Source organism: Sycon ciliatum, chromosome 3 (genome assembly GCF_964019385.1).
Source record: "Sycon ciliatum chromosome 3, ocSycCili1.1, whole genome shotgun sequence".
NCBI classification, from domain to species: Eukaryota; Metazoa; Porifera; class Calcarea; order Leucosolenida; family Sycettidae; genus Sycon; species Sycon ciliatum.
Window position 1 is genome coordinate 38672270 of NC_088645.1, and position 15189 is coordinate 38687458.

The 15189-nt window shown below is 48.3% G+C and overlaps 2 protein-coding genes across 2 annotated transcripts in view; one reads left to right on the top strand and one right to left on the bottom strand.

Moving 5' to 3' along the window:
* The window catches only part of LOC135813074 (uncharacterized), a 39597-nt gene extending 27611 nt beyond the window's left edge, over positions 1 to 11986 (top strand). Inside the window, exons 11-16 of the mRNA XM_065326291.1 lie at positions 4970 to 5046; positions 7785 to 7868; positions 8564 to 8621; positions 9006 to 9085; positions 9429 to 9672; positions 10675 to 11986. Of these exons, the coding sequence (XP_065182363.1) occupies positions 4970 to 5046; positions 7785 to 7868; positions 8564 to 8621; positions 9006 to 9085; positions 9429 to 9672; positions 10675 to 10690 (559 nt within the window). The 3' untranslated portion in view covers positions 10691 to 11986. The remainder of the gene's footprint in view (positions 1 to 4969; positions 5047 to 7784; positions 7869 to 8563; positions 8622 to 9005; positions 9086 to 9428; positions 9673 to 10674) is intronic.
* A 1814-nt stretch (positions 11987 to 13800) lies between these two features.
* On the bottom strand, positions 13801 to 14634 carry LOC135813075 (uncharacterized). Its single transcript, XM_065326293.1, has one exon. The coding sequence runs from the start codon at positions 14632 to 14634 to the stop codon at positions 13801 to 13803; it is 834 nt and encodes a 277-aa protein (XP_065182365.1).
* Positions 14635 to 15189: the final 555 nt, after the last annotated feature.

Here is a 15189-nt window from a genome sequence, read left to right on the forward strand (position 1 = left end):
GTGAGTAGCCAGTTGACAGTGGTTGTCAGAGCAGTTAACTGCATGTAAAGCGGTTCACGCTTGCATCACAGCATTTGTTAAAGGGGAAGTCCGGTGAAAAATTTAAATTTCAGGGTCGGTAGAGTTTCGGCCGCTGAGTCGAATGGTGTTGGTCCCACGTGTCTCCGACAAAGCGTTCTCGAGATATTTCCGTTTGAAAAACTGAGTTTCGGGGGCTGCGCCATGACGTCATGCGGCCGCGCCACACCCTCTGCAACGTCATAGCGTGCAGCTAGGTCAAAAGGAGTGCGTGAAAGCAATAGTGTCAGTGCTATTTCAAATGATTTGGCGACTGATATTAGGTGGTGCAAGCGACCCCGAAGACATGTAACTCCTTGTGAGAGTGAGGATACAGCCATGGCTGACCTTCATGAGTTCGGTCTGGGGCTGAGAACCTCGGTAGTCAGCTGAAGGCCGCGCGGGCCGGTCAAGAGTGAGCGCTACTGAGTTTCCGACTGATGAAGAAGCAGCAGCTATTGCAGACGAGGCTGATGTAATTATCAGATCGCTGGAGAGCAGGGTCGCCAAAATGGAGAAGAGTGATGCGAGTGCTCTAAATGTTGTTCCATACCGATTAGATTCGCTTAGACTCCAGTAGCCTGCCACATGGTGATGTTTTGGTGCGAACTTGGAATATTTCGGACTACTCAATTGGAGAACAGTGCAGGCTCTTTGAACCACGGGCACGACTCTTCGCTCGCAACGCTATGGAATCTGAAAGTTCTAGGCCCGAGAGCTGTTCGCTGTTTTGTCACTTGTCACGGTTGTGCACTCATCGCTGTAGCATAAAATAATGAGGCGCCGCGGGTGCGGAAAACTAAAATTTTCTTTCTCAAACTCAAAGCACAACCACCCGCACCGGCAAGGAGAAACGCACGTTCTCTGCCTACATGACTGTACAATACGACTGATACGTAGTACATGACAAGTCCGTGTGTTGACTAGTTTTCTGAGTCTTGTGTCAGTTGTGACATGAGTTTGTTGACTGCATGCACTACAGTACAGCTAGCTAGATAAGACACTGCACGCACTGCATGCACGCAGTGCAGAGCGCATAGACCATGATGTAGACCATGGTAGACGGGCCAACGGAAAAGTCCAACTCGGAAACGGCTAAAATACGGTATAACCTCCAGGTTTACCGAGCTGAAAATCACAGGGTACGTAGTGTTTGTAACACTGAATCGAATGGTCTTGGTCCGAAGAAGCTGCGATAAACGGTTCCCCAATCGAACGCGCTCCGAATATGGCCATTTTTGTACACAACTAGATGGTGTGGCTACCTGGCTGCACGCTGTGACGTCATCACCTGGATCTGGGTGATGCGCGCTCAAATTCGCACATGTTCGATTGGGCGTATCTGACGAACCATAAGCCGCAGCCTCCTCGGACAAAGACCATTCGACTCAGCGCCCCGAACCCTACGGACTGTGAAATTTAAATTTTTCACCGGACTTCCCCTTTAACACAGTACACGCTCACTGGTGTCAGCACTGGTCTTGAACTCAGAACCTTGGGATTCGCAGGAAAGCCCACAACCACTCCGTTGAGTGCATGAACGGGCGTCCAGCCTAAAGCCTAGTGTAAGGTAAAGTGTGTGAAGAGAACTGCGGGCAGAAGTGTAGGCAGAAGTGTAGGCAGTAGTGTACGCAGTAGTGTAGGCAGTAGTGTAGGCAGTAGTGTAGGCAGTAGTGTAGGCAGTAGTGCAGGCAGTAGTGTAGGCAGTAGTGTAGGCAGTAGTGTAGGCAGTAGTGCGGGCAGTAGTGTAGGCAGAAGTGTAGGCAGTAGTGCAGGCAATAGTGTAGGCAGTAGTGTACGCAGTAGTGCGGGCAGTAGTGTAGGCAGAAGTGTAGGCAGTAGTGTAGGCAGTAGTGTAGGCAGTAGTGTAGGCAGTAGTGCGGGCAGTAGTGTAGGCAGTAGTGTAGCCTGTAGGCAGTAGTGTAGGCAGTAGTGTAGGCAGTAGTGTAGGCAGTAGTGTAGGCAGTAGTGTAGGCAGTAGTGTAGGCAGTAGTGTAGGCAGTAGTGTAGGCAGTAGTGTAGGCAGTAGTGTAGGCAGTAGTGCAGGCAGTAGTGTAGGCAGTAGTGTAGGCAGTAGTGTAGGCAGTAGTGTAGGCAGTAGTGTAGGCAGTAGTGTAGGCAGTAGTGTAGGCAGTAGTGTAGGCAGTAGTGCAGGCAGTAGTGTAGGCAGTAGTGCAGGCAGTAGTGTAGGCAGTAGTGTAGGCAGTAGTGTAGGCAGTAGTGTAGGCAGTAGTGTAGGCAGTAGTGTAGGCAGTAGTGCAGGCAGTAGTGTAGGCAATAGTGTAGGCAGTAGTGTAGGCAGTAGTGTAGGCAGTAGTGTAGGCAGTAGTGTAGGCAGTAGTGCAGGCAGTAGTGTAGGCAGTAGTGTAGGCAGTCGTGTAGGCAGTAGTGTAGGCAGTAGTGCAGGCAGTAGTGTAGGCAGTAGTGTAGGCAGTAGTGTAGGCAGTAGTGTAGGCAGAAGTGTCGGCAGTAGTGTAGGCAGTAGTGTAGGCAGTAGTGTGGGCAGTAGTGTAGGAAGTAGTGTAGGCAGTAGTGTAGGCAGTAGTGTAGGCAGTAGTGTAGGCAGTAGTGTAGGCAGTAGTGTAGGCAGTAGTGTAGGCAGAAGGGTAGGCATTAGTGTAGGTAGAAGTGCAGGCAGTAGTGCGGGCAGAAGTGTAGGCAGTAGTGTAGGCAGTAGTGTAGGCAGTAGTGTAGGCAGTAGTGTAGGCAGTAGTGTAGGCAGAAGTGTAGGCAGTAGTGTAGGCAGTAGTGTAGGCAGTAGTGTGGGCAGTAGTGTAGGCAGTAGTGTAGGCAGTAGTGTAGGCAGTAGTGTAGGCAGTAGTGTAGGCAGTAGTGTAGGCAGTAGTGTAGGCAGTAGTGTAGGCAGTAGTGTAGGCAGAAGGGTAGGCAGTAGTGTAGGTAGAAGTGCAGGCAGTAGTGCGGGCAGAAGTGTAGGCAGTAGTGTAGGCAGTAGTGTAGGCAGTAGTGTAGGCAGTAGTGTAGGCAGTAGTGTAGGCAGTAGTGTAGGCAGTAGTGTAGGCAGTAGTGTAGGCAGTAGTGTAGGCAGTAGTGTAGGCAGTAGTGTAGGCAGTAGTGTAGGCAGTAGTGTAGGCAGTAGTGTAGGCAGAAGTGCAGGCAGTAGTGTAGGCAGTAGTGTAGGCAGTAGTGTAGGCAGTAGTGTAGGCAGTAGTGTAGGCAGAAGGGTAGGCAGTAGTGTAGGTAGAAGTGCAGGCAGTAGTGCGGGCAGAAGTGTAGGCAGTAGTGTAGGCAGTAGTGTAGGCAGTAGTGTAGGCAGTAGTGTAGGCAGTAGTGTAGGCAGTAGTGTAGGCAGTAGTGTAGGCAGTAGTGTAGGCAGTAGTGTAGGCAGTAGTGTAGGCAGTAGTGTAGGCAGTAGTGTAGGCAGTAGTGTAGGCAGTAGTGTAGGCAGTAGTGTAGGCAGTAGTGTAGGCAGAAGTGCAGGCAGTAGTGTAGGCAGTAGTGTAGGCAGTAGTGTAGGCAGTAGTGTAGGCAGTAGTGTAGGCAGTAGTGTAGGCAGTAGTGTAGGCAGTAGTGTAGGCAGAAGGGTTGGCAGTAGTGTAGGTAGAAGTGTAGGCAGAAGTGTAGGCAGACGTGCAGGCAGTAGTGCGGGTAGAAGTGTAAGCAGTAGTGTGGGCAGTAGTGCAGGCAGGACTGAGGAGGGCGGGCTGGACTGATCAGCGTGGGAGGGAGTGTGGGAAGGAGTGCCGTCAGGAGTGTGGGCAGGAGTGTGATCAAGAATGCGAGCAGAGAAGTGAGGGGAGGAGCATGAGCGTGTTCAAAAATGCTGGCAGGAGTGTTGGCAGGAGTGTGGGCAGGAGTGTGATCAGGAATGTGCGCAGAGAAGTGAGGGGAGAGAAGTGTTGGCAGGGAATTGTGGGTAGGGAGTGTGGGCAGAGTGTACACTGTTCTTCTGAAAGGGGGTTTCCTGGGGAAGCTAAGTCCCCTCACACTATGGCCAGTGACTGTGTGGGTGCACTAACCACGGATGGCATAATGTCAGCCAGTAAACACATATCCGTGAACCTGGAGCCATGGTAGAGAAATGTGGGCAGGGGAGTGTGGGCAGGGAGTGTGGGCAAGGGAGTGTGGGCAGGGGAGTGTGGGCAGGGGAGTGCGGGCAGGGGAGTGTGGGCAGGGAGTGTGGGCAGGGAAGTGTGGGCAGGGGAGTGTGGGCAGGGAGTGTGGGCAGGGGTGTGTGGGCAGGATAATGTGGGCAGGGAGTGTGGGCAGGGGGGGGGGTGTGGGCAGGGGAGTGTGGGCAGGGGAGTGTGGGCAGGGGAGTGTAGGCAGAGAAGTGTGGGCAGTGAGTGTGGGCAGGGGGTGTGGGCAAGGGGAGTGTGGGCAGGGGAGTGTGGGCAGGGAGTGTGGGCCTGGAGTGTGGGCAGGGAAGTGTGGGCAGGGGAGTGTGGGCAGAGAAATGTGAGCAGAGAAGGGTGGGCAGGGAGTGTGGCAGGGAGTGTGGGCAGGGGGAGTGTGGGCAGAGTAGTGTGGGCAGCGAGTGTGGGCAGGGGGTGTGGGCAGGGGGAGTGTGGGTGGGGGAGTGTGGGCAGAGAAGTGTGAGCAGGGAGTGTGGGCTGGGAGTGTGGGCAGGGGCAACGTGGGCAAAGTGTGCAGACAGGAGTGTGGGCAGGAGTTTGGGCGTAGGCAAGAGTATGAGCAGGAATGCGTGCAGGAGTGCGGCCAGTAATGTGGGCATCTACATGTGTGTGTGCAAGTATCGAATTGTGTCATGAAATGGTTAGTATGTTCCATGTTTGTTCGTTTTGAATGTGTTCGTGAGTTTGTATGTGTGTGTGTGTGTGTATGTGTGTGTGTATGTGTGTATGTGTGTGTGTGTGTGTGTGTGTGTGTGTGTGTGTGTGTGTGTGTGTGTGTGTGTGTGTGTGTGTGTGTGTGTGTGTGTGTGTATCTACAGCCATGGCATGTGGTCAACAGACGAACGCATTGCAAACCTGTATGAGGAGAATGAAGCGGAGCTCTCTGAACAAACAGGTGCGTTATTCCTTTTAACATAATACTGCTCTCTTTATCCTGTTCTCATCTATCTGCACTCAACTGCCCTTCAATTTGTGTGCTGTTACCATTGTTGTCTTAGTCTGTCTGTATGCTATATACATACACGAAAACATACAAAAATACATACCTTCTTGCTCTACATACACTGGCTTATACTTCATTCCATACGCACCCTCATGCACTTGGCAATCTACATAAGTGGTGGATATTGCTAGATATTCACCGCTTATATTCACCACTTTTCGATACGTACTGTAAAGAGAGCAGTACTCGGTGCTGAGCTTAATTTCTCTTCAGTCAGCGCACCGGAGATGGCGAGTGCCGTAGAAAATTTCTACGTTAACTTCCGCACACAGGACTTTTCTGAGTACAAATTAAATCGGCATGTGACCAGGTGGTGACAAGTCATCAGCCAGCGAACATACAATGTTTTTTACGCTCGGCATGTCCATGGATTGCGGATTGAGTGGCAGGAAAGGAATTTCGTTTGTTCTCAGAAATGTTCTGATTATGGACGTTGGCGTAGAACTTTTCTAGGGCACACAACAGCTCCGGTGCGCTGCCTGAAAAGAAAATATGGGAGGGCACAATCGCTTAGATTGCTGTCTATTAACCGACTCCCGAAAATGATGCTTACAGATTGGTCAAATCTTCTCATCGAAACGGACGATGATTGGCTCACGTAAATCACATGCGTGCTCTCCAAGGTGATTGGCTCGAGCGTGTTCTCCAAGGTGATTGGCTCGAGCGTGTTCTCCAAGGTGATTGGCTCGAGCGTGTTCTCCAAGGTGATTGGCTCGAGCGTGTTCTCCAAGGTCGTCGCGTCCCGCGCCACAGGCACCAGTACGTGTCCACGATCTGTCCTAACAAACTTGAACAAGATTCTGTCAAGAACACAGTCATCGCTCTCCAATTCATTCAAGACAATGCCAGTCGGTAGTGAAGTACAACGACTTACGTTAGTTCTGCGTACATGTACATGTATGACCACCATGACTCGTTTGTTGAGCTGTAGGGATGATACGGTGAATATGGAGAGGCATAAGTCTATTAATAATAGATATTACATATAGACAGACATACAGGCAATAGTAACTGTTTTCTGATGATCGCTTAGTGCGTGAAACTCAGAGTTAAAATACTATCTTTGTCCTTTTATTGTCTGAACCGGCTCTGCCTCTCGGTATTGAGCACTCTCTTGGACAGCCTGGAACATCTCTGTTTTACAGACAGTCATATTCATAAATAGGAACAGCACACTAATTGAAGGACAGTTGACCGCAGATAGATGTGAACCGGATGACGAGAGAAGTCTAGAAATACTGACTGAGAACAGAATTGTTTAAATAGAAAGAAGACAGTATGCACGAGGATTGCAAGGATGGGTCACAATGCAGAACAGCACTGCTTCTTGAAGCATGTGGGACGGTCAGATTAATTTTCATGGACCGCGCCAGGCGGAAAAAATCCTCGCGCCGAAGCACAGTGAGGGTAAAAACCAGGTGCATGTCCCCAATGGTGATTGTATGGCATCATGTAAGCAGGCAAATCACATCATAGGAAAAGTTTGAAAGCAATATTTATGTGCATAGAAATGAAGGTTGGAAGGGCAGGGACACTGATGAGATTCAAACCTGATTGAGGAAGCCAGGAAAAGAAACAACGATAAAAAAAGTCATCAGATGCCATAGTTGCAACCGAAAAATATTGCCCGAGAAATATTTTCCTGCCTACCTCGCTGCTCTTGCCTGTCCAGAAATTATTTTTTTAAACGTCCGGGCTTCGAAAGTGCTTGGCTTATGTTGAGTGGATGAGTCAATAGTGCGTGACTTATCACAATTGTGTGGATTAACAGTCTGTGACTAATCATGAGTAGACAGATCACCAATCTCATTGCACACCTATCCCATAATTATGTGTATGCCTGGTGATGTAAAACAAACTGTATCATCTTGTCTTGAAATATGCTGGAGAAAAGAAAAGCATTGCAAGCACCGTGAATGCAAATACCACGCCAGGTACCTAGTTGTAGAAATCTCGTTGTTGGCAGGTATCTAGGTGTAGACGTGTTGAAGCAATCTCGTTACTGTCAGGTATCTAGGTGTAGAAGTATTGAAGCAATCTCGTTAATGTCAGATGTGAAAACTGTGGCTTCATTCATAGCAAAGTCAACCAGAGTGTTCTGGCAGCATGCATTATGAGGCGAATGCACAACTTAAAAACTTGATGTCGATAAGGACGCGTTCAGCCGATAAAACAAGTCAAGAATAGTATTAGTAAGGCGGACGTTACGAAACAAACAAAAAGAGAATAATATGATGAATCAAAATGCAAAATTTCCTAATCATTTTTCATGACACACTCATCAGGGAAAGCTATTATCTCCTCGTCGCTTATTTAAAGTTGAATGTGCTCAATACACCATGTGTGCTCCTTGTATGCTACTGCTAGTTACTTGTGTGCAAATGTCTACTTCACACTATCTTGCAACACAATTTGATCTATGGGCTTGCTCAGGTCTCAAAGAGAACTTCTGTTTGCATGGGATACTATAAGAAAAAAAGAATATTTTTCTTTGTGGATAATGAACACATGACTGGTTGGGTATGTGTGTTATGCTAACCTTTATGATTTGATACACATTCCTATAATCGAATATTTCTGCATAGAGACATGGATAGTTTCTTAATTCACTTTCTCTACTGTTCAATCAGACTCGGCAGAGAGCGTTCCTTCCGCCAGCCAGTCACACTCTGATCAAGCCAGTCCGTCCACTGCCGCTCGCCAAGATGATGCTGGTAAAATTGAATGTGCTCAATACACCATGTGTGCTCCCTGTATGCTAGTGTTAGTTTACTTGTGTGCAAATGTCCACTTCAAACTATCTTGCAACACAACTTGAGCCTCTAGATCGGAAAAAGAGGTTTTTTCTATTCTTGTTTTGTATTGTATTGGTTTATTTGAATTGGGTATCTCAACACTACAATAAGTACAACTTGGGAACATCCACGCTTATGTCGTTTCACGCAGTACTGAGAAAAATGGCATTTAAAAGTTGTGTGTGTTTTCCGCATAAAGTGATGTACATGTATAACTCACTTTGTGAAACATCTATAACTCTGTGAAACATAACAATTTTAGACCTAGGTGTTTTTACAAAGTGATCTGCTGGGATACAGCAATGCCATGGTATAGATCACTCAAAATGCTCAAAAATGACATAAGCCGCCTTTTTGAATCTAGAGGCACATTTGATTTATGAGCTTGCTCAGGTCTCAAAGAGAACTTCAGTTTGCAGGAGATTCTGTACGAAAAAAAAGAGTCATTGTCTCTGTGGATAGTGAATACATGACTGGTTGGGAATGTGTGTTATGCTTAACTTTTATGAAATGAGTTTATAATTTATACCCATTCCTATAATCAAATTTGTCTGCACAGAGACATGGATAGTTTTTATATTCTGTTTTCTGTTCTTTCCTGTTGAATGTATCAGGCCATGAGCATCACGCTGCTGATGGAAGTTGTTGTACTTTCCTATCCACTTCACCACTGTAAGTTCTACTCATGCATTGCTCTACAATGAAGTATAGAACCGTTGAATCAGTCCTAGGTAAAGTTCAGTGAAATGTACTGCACCATTTCGAACATAATGAGTCAGGCCGGCCCAGTGAGTGAGTTCTCTGACCATGATTGTGCAATGACAGGTATATGTATCATGATGAAGTCCAGACTTGAAGAGGATTGCTTCAACTGTGCTGTACACCACAGTGAGTTGGGAACACGAGTTGTGGAAAACAGGGCAACACTGATGCAGAAAATGGGTTTTCAACTTTGCCCATAAACTGTAATTGGTGAATCTGAGTTTTCCTCTCCATCCGTAAAGAAGCGGCATCTGACGCCTTTTCATGTTGTCTTTTCATGTTGTCCTCTTTCAGACTGAAAGTTTTGTCAGAAATTTCTGACTTTCGAAGGTTCAGCCGAAGCATGGAACGGTGCATCAGCCGCCTTAAACGTGGTAAGTATGTTGCTGCCTATCTATGTAGAATCGAAGACAAAACACGCACCATATTTTCCGGAGTATAATCCGCATCCAGATATCTGTGTCTCTAAATACATTACATTGTTTGTTGTTATTTTAGTTGTTCCTACTTGCTACTTGCTAAGTTCCTATCACCTCTTTACTGTAGCAAATAAAGACTTGGAACCGGACTATATACATTATAACGTAACTTGTAGTCCCTGTCCTTAGACTTGCTGTGGTGTGAGGCCATGAATTGGGAACGTGAATAGGCTACCGACATGTCTCTGAGAAATGCTGTATTTCTTTCTCTTCCCTCCTTGTTCTCCTGTGTGTCCAGAGGACTTTGCCCAAGCCGTTGCAATACTGATTGACCCAGAATACAGCAACGATTTCAAAGACGACATGCAAGACTTTATCGTGAGAAACGACCTTGGCACCACTAACATACCGGATAATATGCAAGGTGTTATCAGGTGGGCCGTGGACCAAGCTGCAACGCGTGAAATCACCCTGGCCGAGTTGAAGAAGATTGCGCTAGACCTGAATCCCGAAAAGAAGAAAAGGATTGAGAAAACATTCCAGTGAGTTAACCAAGAATGACTCATATCATTGTTATACGGTATTTTGGTGACATGGTCCGGGTCGGGGCTAGGGAGAAGGGATAGGGTGATGGGGGGGGGGGGGGTTGTCACCGGTGGTCAAGTTTGTTTGAGAAAGTGATGAACGGTCTGTGCTGGGATCCTGCCTGCACCTTAGCTTGTCGTCTCAGCATTGAACCGCCTTTTTGTTATAGCCAGGTCAAAATAGTAGAGAGGAGGAGGGGGAGGGGGGAGGGGGGGGGCAGGGAAAACAGTTACCCCGTAACCGATTTTCCCATTTTCCAAATAACTGTCTTGCAACGCGAAATGTAACGTAAGAATCGAACGCCTGACTTCACCCCAGACAGATGTGCCTTTATGAACCCTGTACAAATGTAGTACTGACTATCGGCTGCATTTTCATTGAATGGCATGAAGAAACACAGAAATCGGATAATGAGGACGGGCAGCACTTTTTCACTGAAGCGTGAGCAAACAGAGTAGGCGGGGAGGGGGGGGGCTGTGTCCCCCTACCCCTCCCCCCTTTCACTACAACCCTGCGCTTCCGCGGGACCCCAACACCCATGATCAGCGGTCAGATGCAGCTCCTCAACAGGGGGGAGGATAGATGAGAGCCACCAGAGGTCAAAGCCAAAATCCCATTTGCCACAACCATGTTTTCTCAAGCCAGACCACAAGTTTCCAATTCACAGTGAGTCGCACCACGGCTGGGAAAAACTCTTCTGCTTCCAAGGATTACTTGAACTGGCAAAATTATAGATTTCGAATAGAGGGCGGGAACCTAATTTGGAGATGAAACCGTTTTCCCTTCTAAAATCCCCCCTCCCCCTCTGTCTCTGCCTGTCTTTTTATTGCAGAATACCATATCTGTCGGCCTGCTGGTGTGTCTGCGTGTCAATCTCTTACCCTCTCTGCTCCCTTCCCCCCCCCCCCCCCTCTCTCTCTCTCTTTCTCTCTCTCTCTTGTTATTTGTCCCTGGTACAGTGTTGAAACATGGTGAGGCGTCATCTTGAAGCTGCCCTGCCCAGCGGTGGCCTCTATTCGTTCCTGGCTTGACTGTCAACTGTCTATATTCTACTGGTAGTGAGTCGCTCGACAGCAGAACACCTCAAGCATCTGAAGACCATCTTCCATCACTTGGCAGAGTATGGTCTGGTGGTCATTGCAAGCAAGTGTGTCTTCATGCAGCCCTCCGTGACATTCCTGGGTCACAATGTCAAAGCCACTGCCCGCGGTGGCATTGAGACACTGGCAGAGAAGGTCAAGGCCATGGTGGACTACCCTGCTCCAGACACTCACTCTGCTCTCTACCTCGCTTTCTGGGTTTAGTAAATCTCTACCGACGCTTCATCCCGGATTGTGCATGCATTCTTGAGCCGCTCTCGGATTTGTTAGCAGGCCCTCAATCTCCCACGAACCTTTGTCGCGAGCGAACGTAGCAATAAAATACATAAAAATAAATTCGGACTAACTCATTTCTATTTTGCATTACATGACGATGATTAACATTAGTGTTTTCGTGTATACCATGACAATGATTGTGCTCTCTTACTCTCTCTCTTACATTGTGCCTGATTCCACGCTTGGGTTAGCAGAATTCTGGTTCCCTATCTTCATTTCTAAGGATTGACTCCATTCCACTTCAAAGTAGCTTCGGAGGTAGTCTTCGTTTCTCTAGTCTTTGCATTTCGTTCTCAAACAAATTCTTCGTTATGTTTTCGTGCCGTGAGTAAAGTCACGCGCTCTTGATTTGTTTTGCTCGAGCGGGACTTTCCTTTCTTTCTTTTTTTGTTATGCATGACCCTGATAACGTATTGGTATGATGTATATGTGCACGTGATCACTTGCCTCCGTGACTACGTGATCACTAACTACAGCCAGTACTAGGCTAGCTGTAGGCTAGTGCACTTTAGCGATTCGCTCTCCTTACTGCTACTTCTTCTGCGTTTCTATTTTGTGGCTTCACTAGTTCCTTTTTCCACCATTCCACGTCAATGAAAGTTGTGGTCGCCATTTTAATGCATGATCTTTGTGCACAGATGCCTGTAGATGCACCTGCCCTGTTTCCGTTCCATTTGGGTCTTTATTCAGAAAGAAACTTTCCTAATCATTAATGAATGTTTGTAAATTTGTTCCTTGGCTCACCGTCTGAGTTCTTAAAGCTATTATTCATTTTCTGCTGCCCCCGGTTATTTCTTTTATTAGTATTATTACTTTCTTTGCATTCGCTTTCTTGTTATTGGGCAACTTGCCCGTTAGAATCTGCGAAGTAAAATAAACAACAACAACAAATTAATAGATAGGTTCCGGGTATGATTTTCCGTGCCAAACTCCGTATGGACGCTACGGATATTTTCCACGCGTACTTAAGACGATCGGCACGGAGAATCCATGTGGACTGGCTTTCATACGAACCATGGTACCATGTTTCGTATGAAGATTTTGCGTCATCGAATGCCGAAAGATTTTTGTGTACAAATGGGGCACGAGAAACATCGATTTTCCGCGGGAAGTTTTGATTTCGGTACAAATTTTAAAATTAAAATGCAAAGAGTGGGGATATGACGTGTTTGGTATTGTAATCTAGGCAATGCAGGCAAACACATAAGTTCCGTACTGCGGTGCATTTTACTGCTCGAAGACGACTTATAAAAATTCCGTATCGCCTCTACGAATTTTAACACGAAAAATCGTACTCCGGAACCTCTCTAATGTCGTTCATGTCTGTTGGTTGGAGATGCGATGATGTTGCGAGTCCTGACATGAAAATTTGGTGCCAAAACCCCATTGCCTCGACGGAACGAGGGACGTCTGGGTCAGTCAATGCAGAGTCCGACGCCAATAGTGATACTGGTAAGTTGAAAATGGATACGGTCACCCTACCGGTGCAACTGATTTCCGTGAGCTGCTCGCTTCTCGCTCCACATATACTGGCATTAACTACAACACACAGCAACTTGCGGTACGGGGGAGTGCCGGCCAGCGGAGTGAGAGCCTGCGGAAAGAAATACGTAGACACTGCCGGAGCAGAATGTTGGCAGAGCCAAGTATCTACGAGAGAGGATTCAGGGTCGGCCGGGTAGACACTGCCGAAGCAGAATGTTGGCGGAGCCAAGTATCTACAAGAGTCTGCGTCCGAGGGACGGCGACCGAGGGCCCTGAGTAGCCGGAAATGAGCGTGGCCAACACCCCGTTTATTCACTTTATCAAAGCAAATTAGTGATGAGAAATGGGAGGTGGGAGGGTGAAACACTACGAGCAAGCAAGAATGATCGTCGCACAGAACGGATCGAAGATATATAGCAGAGCAAACTCTAGCAAGACATGCAACGATACATGCCACCCACGTTGAGCTACAAGCAAGCGTCATCATAACGCCGCCACACCCATCCACGTTGAGCTACAAGCAAGCGTCATCATAACGCCGCGCATCGGAGGCGAGCGACACGCATGAACGCCACGTAAAGAGACACGTTCAATGTCACGTAGAGAGATGCATTCAATATCATGCAGAGTGCCAAGCCGCACAGAGACCATAGCCAGCAGCAAAACATGAGCATACAGTAGCAGCACTATCAAACATAGCAGCATAGATTGAGCGGTAGCACAAAGCTGCGTGCACCCATTAGTCTGCATTATCACCATAATGCTACATTAACTACAACACACAGCAACTTGCGGTACGGTAGAGTGCCGGCCAGCGGAGTGAGAGGCTACGGAAAGAAATACGTAGACACTGCCGAAACAGAATGTTGGCGGAGCCAAGTATCTACGAGAGAGGATTCAGGGTCGGCAAGGTAGACACTGCCGAAGCAGAATGTTGGCGGAGCCAAGTATCTACAAGTGTCTGCGTCCGAGGGACGGCGACCGAGGGCCCTGAATAGCCGGAAATGAGCGTTGCCCATAATGGCCGGCAATTCCCGCACCGAAGAAGCCACGAGCGCAGTTGTGCAAACAGCAGGGGAGCGAGAGGTCGCCCAGAGTGGAAGGTGAGAAGTAAGGTAGAGGCAATAATGGTTCGTGCATTGACTCAGCACGAAATATAGAATCAATGAGGCCATCGCCAAGAGTCCATGCAACACACACATGAATACAGGGAACATCACGCAATTAAATAGGCCCAATGTGATGAGTCATAGAAACAGACAGCAAGTCCGACGGATCTGTGCAAATGTACCTCAGAACACAGTCACTTTGCCACCTACCCATAGGACGGATTTTCCACACAGGAACGCCGTTTGTAGAAGCCGTTGTCGCCGCACTAATCCTGAAAGAGTGGCCACCATAATCAGCCACATTACTCACCCCGGACAACTGCAGGAGGGCTCTCAGTTTAGCAGTGAAGCGACGGCGAGTCAGCGGTGCGCCTGACTTAAACCGGAACAATGGCTGCAACAATGGCGGCTTACTGCGTGACAAGTACTCGACCATGGCAGCAACGGGACAATATTGTGGCGTTGCTGGCCCCATGTTTAAGATCATGCCTCTGGCAAACGGGTCCGTCTTGGACCGCTTCACAACAAACTGTAACGCGGGCTTATCAACATGGTACGCGATCTTCACACTATCACCGGCAGCATCAAATCTTGGGTCGAAAGTTGCGTGATCGCTTGCAGTAAACTCAGCGCACCGCAGGAAGCTGTGGAACATCAACAGGATTGCGGCTTGCAGCATTACGCGATCGTCTGGAGTAGAAGTCGGGTCATTCCGCAACCGGTCCACAACTGACTGGATCAGATCACTTGTCAGTGGAAGATGAGTCATGGACGGAGCAGTGCCCTTCAATCTCTTAATGCCCTTAAGCACGCGCGGTAGCAGGTTAGCGCCTGTCGTAGGATCATCCATGCCACACTCGAGATGCAGATTACGAACGGCCAAGATGTGATTGGCCACTGTACCTGGCTTCACAGATCTCGCCAAGTAGGCCGCAAAGCTCGATAACATACTGTCTGTCGCCGGCAACGGATCCCATCGGCATAACTGGCAGAACAGCTGGTAGCGTTGTTCTCCATAACGGTATGCTGCCCTGGTAGATGGCGCAATGGCAAGGGACGCGTATCGGGCTGTTTCGCTGCTTAGTCCCAGGAGGGAAGGGGAACTGGCGTGTCCGGGCCCTGTCGAGCCCGCGGGGCGAGCATCCGAAATTCCTGCATTTTTAAACGAGAGAGGGCATCTGCAATTGCATTAGACTTGCCAAGCACATGACGGGCTACGACACAGAAGTTGTGCCTTACACACACAAAGAACAGTTTGCGGATGAGGGCCATCACAGGTGGGGACTTTGACGTGCCCGAAGCCATGCAATCAACCACAGCCTGATTGTCGCAGTGGAATGCTATGCGAAACCGGCACCACATATGTCCCCACGTGGCACACGCGACGAGAATAGGAAACAGTTCCTTGTACTCAATGGACAGGTCTATGGTGTCTTGCTCCCAGCGGCTGTACATCCACCTGCCCTCGTTGGCATAATAGGCACCCCAACCAAGGGTGCCACTA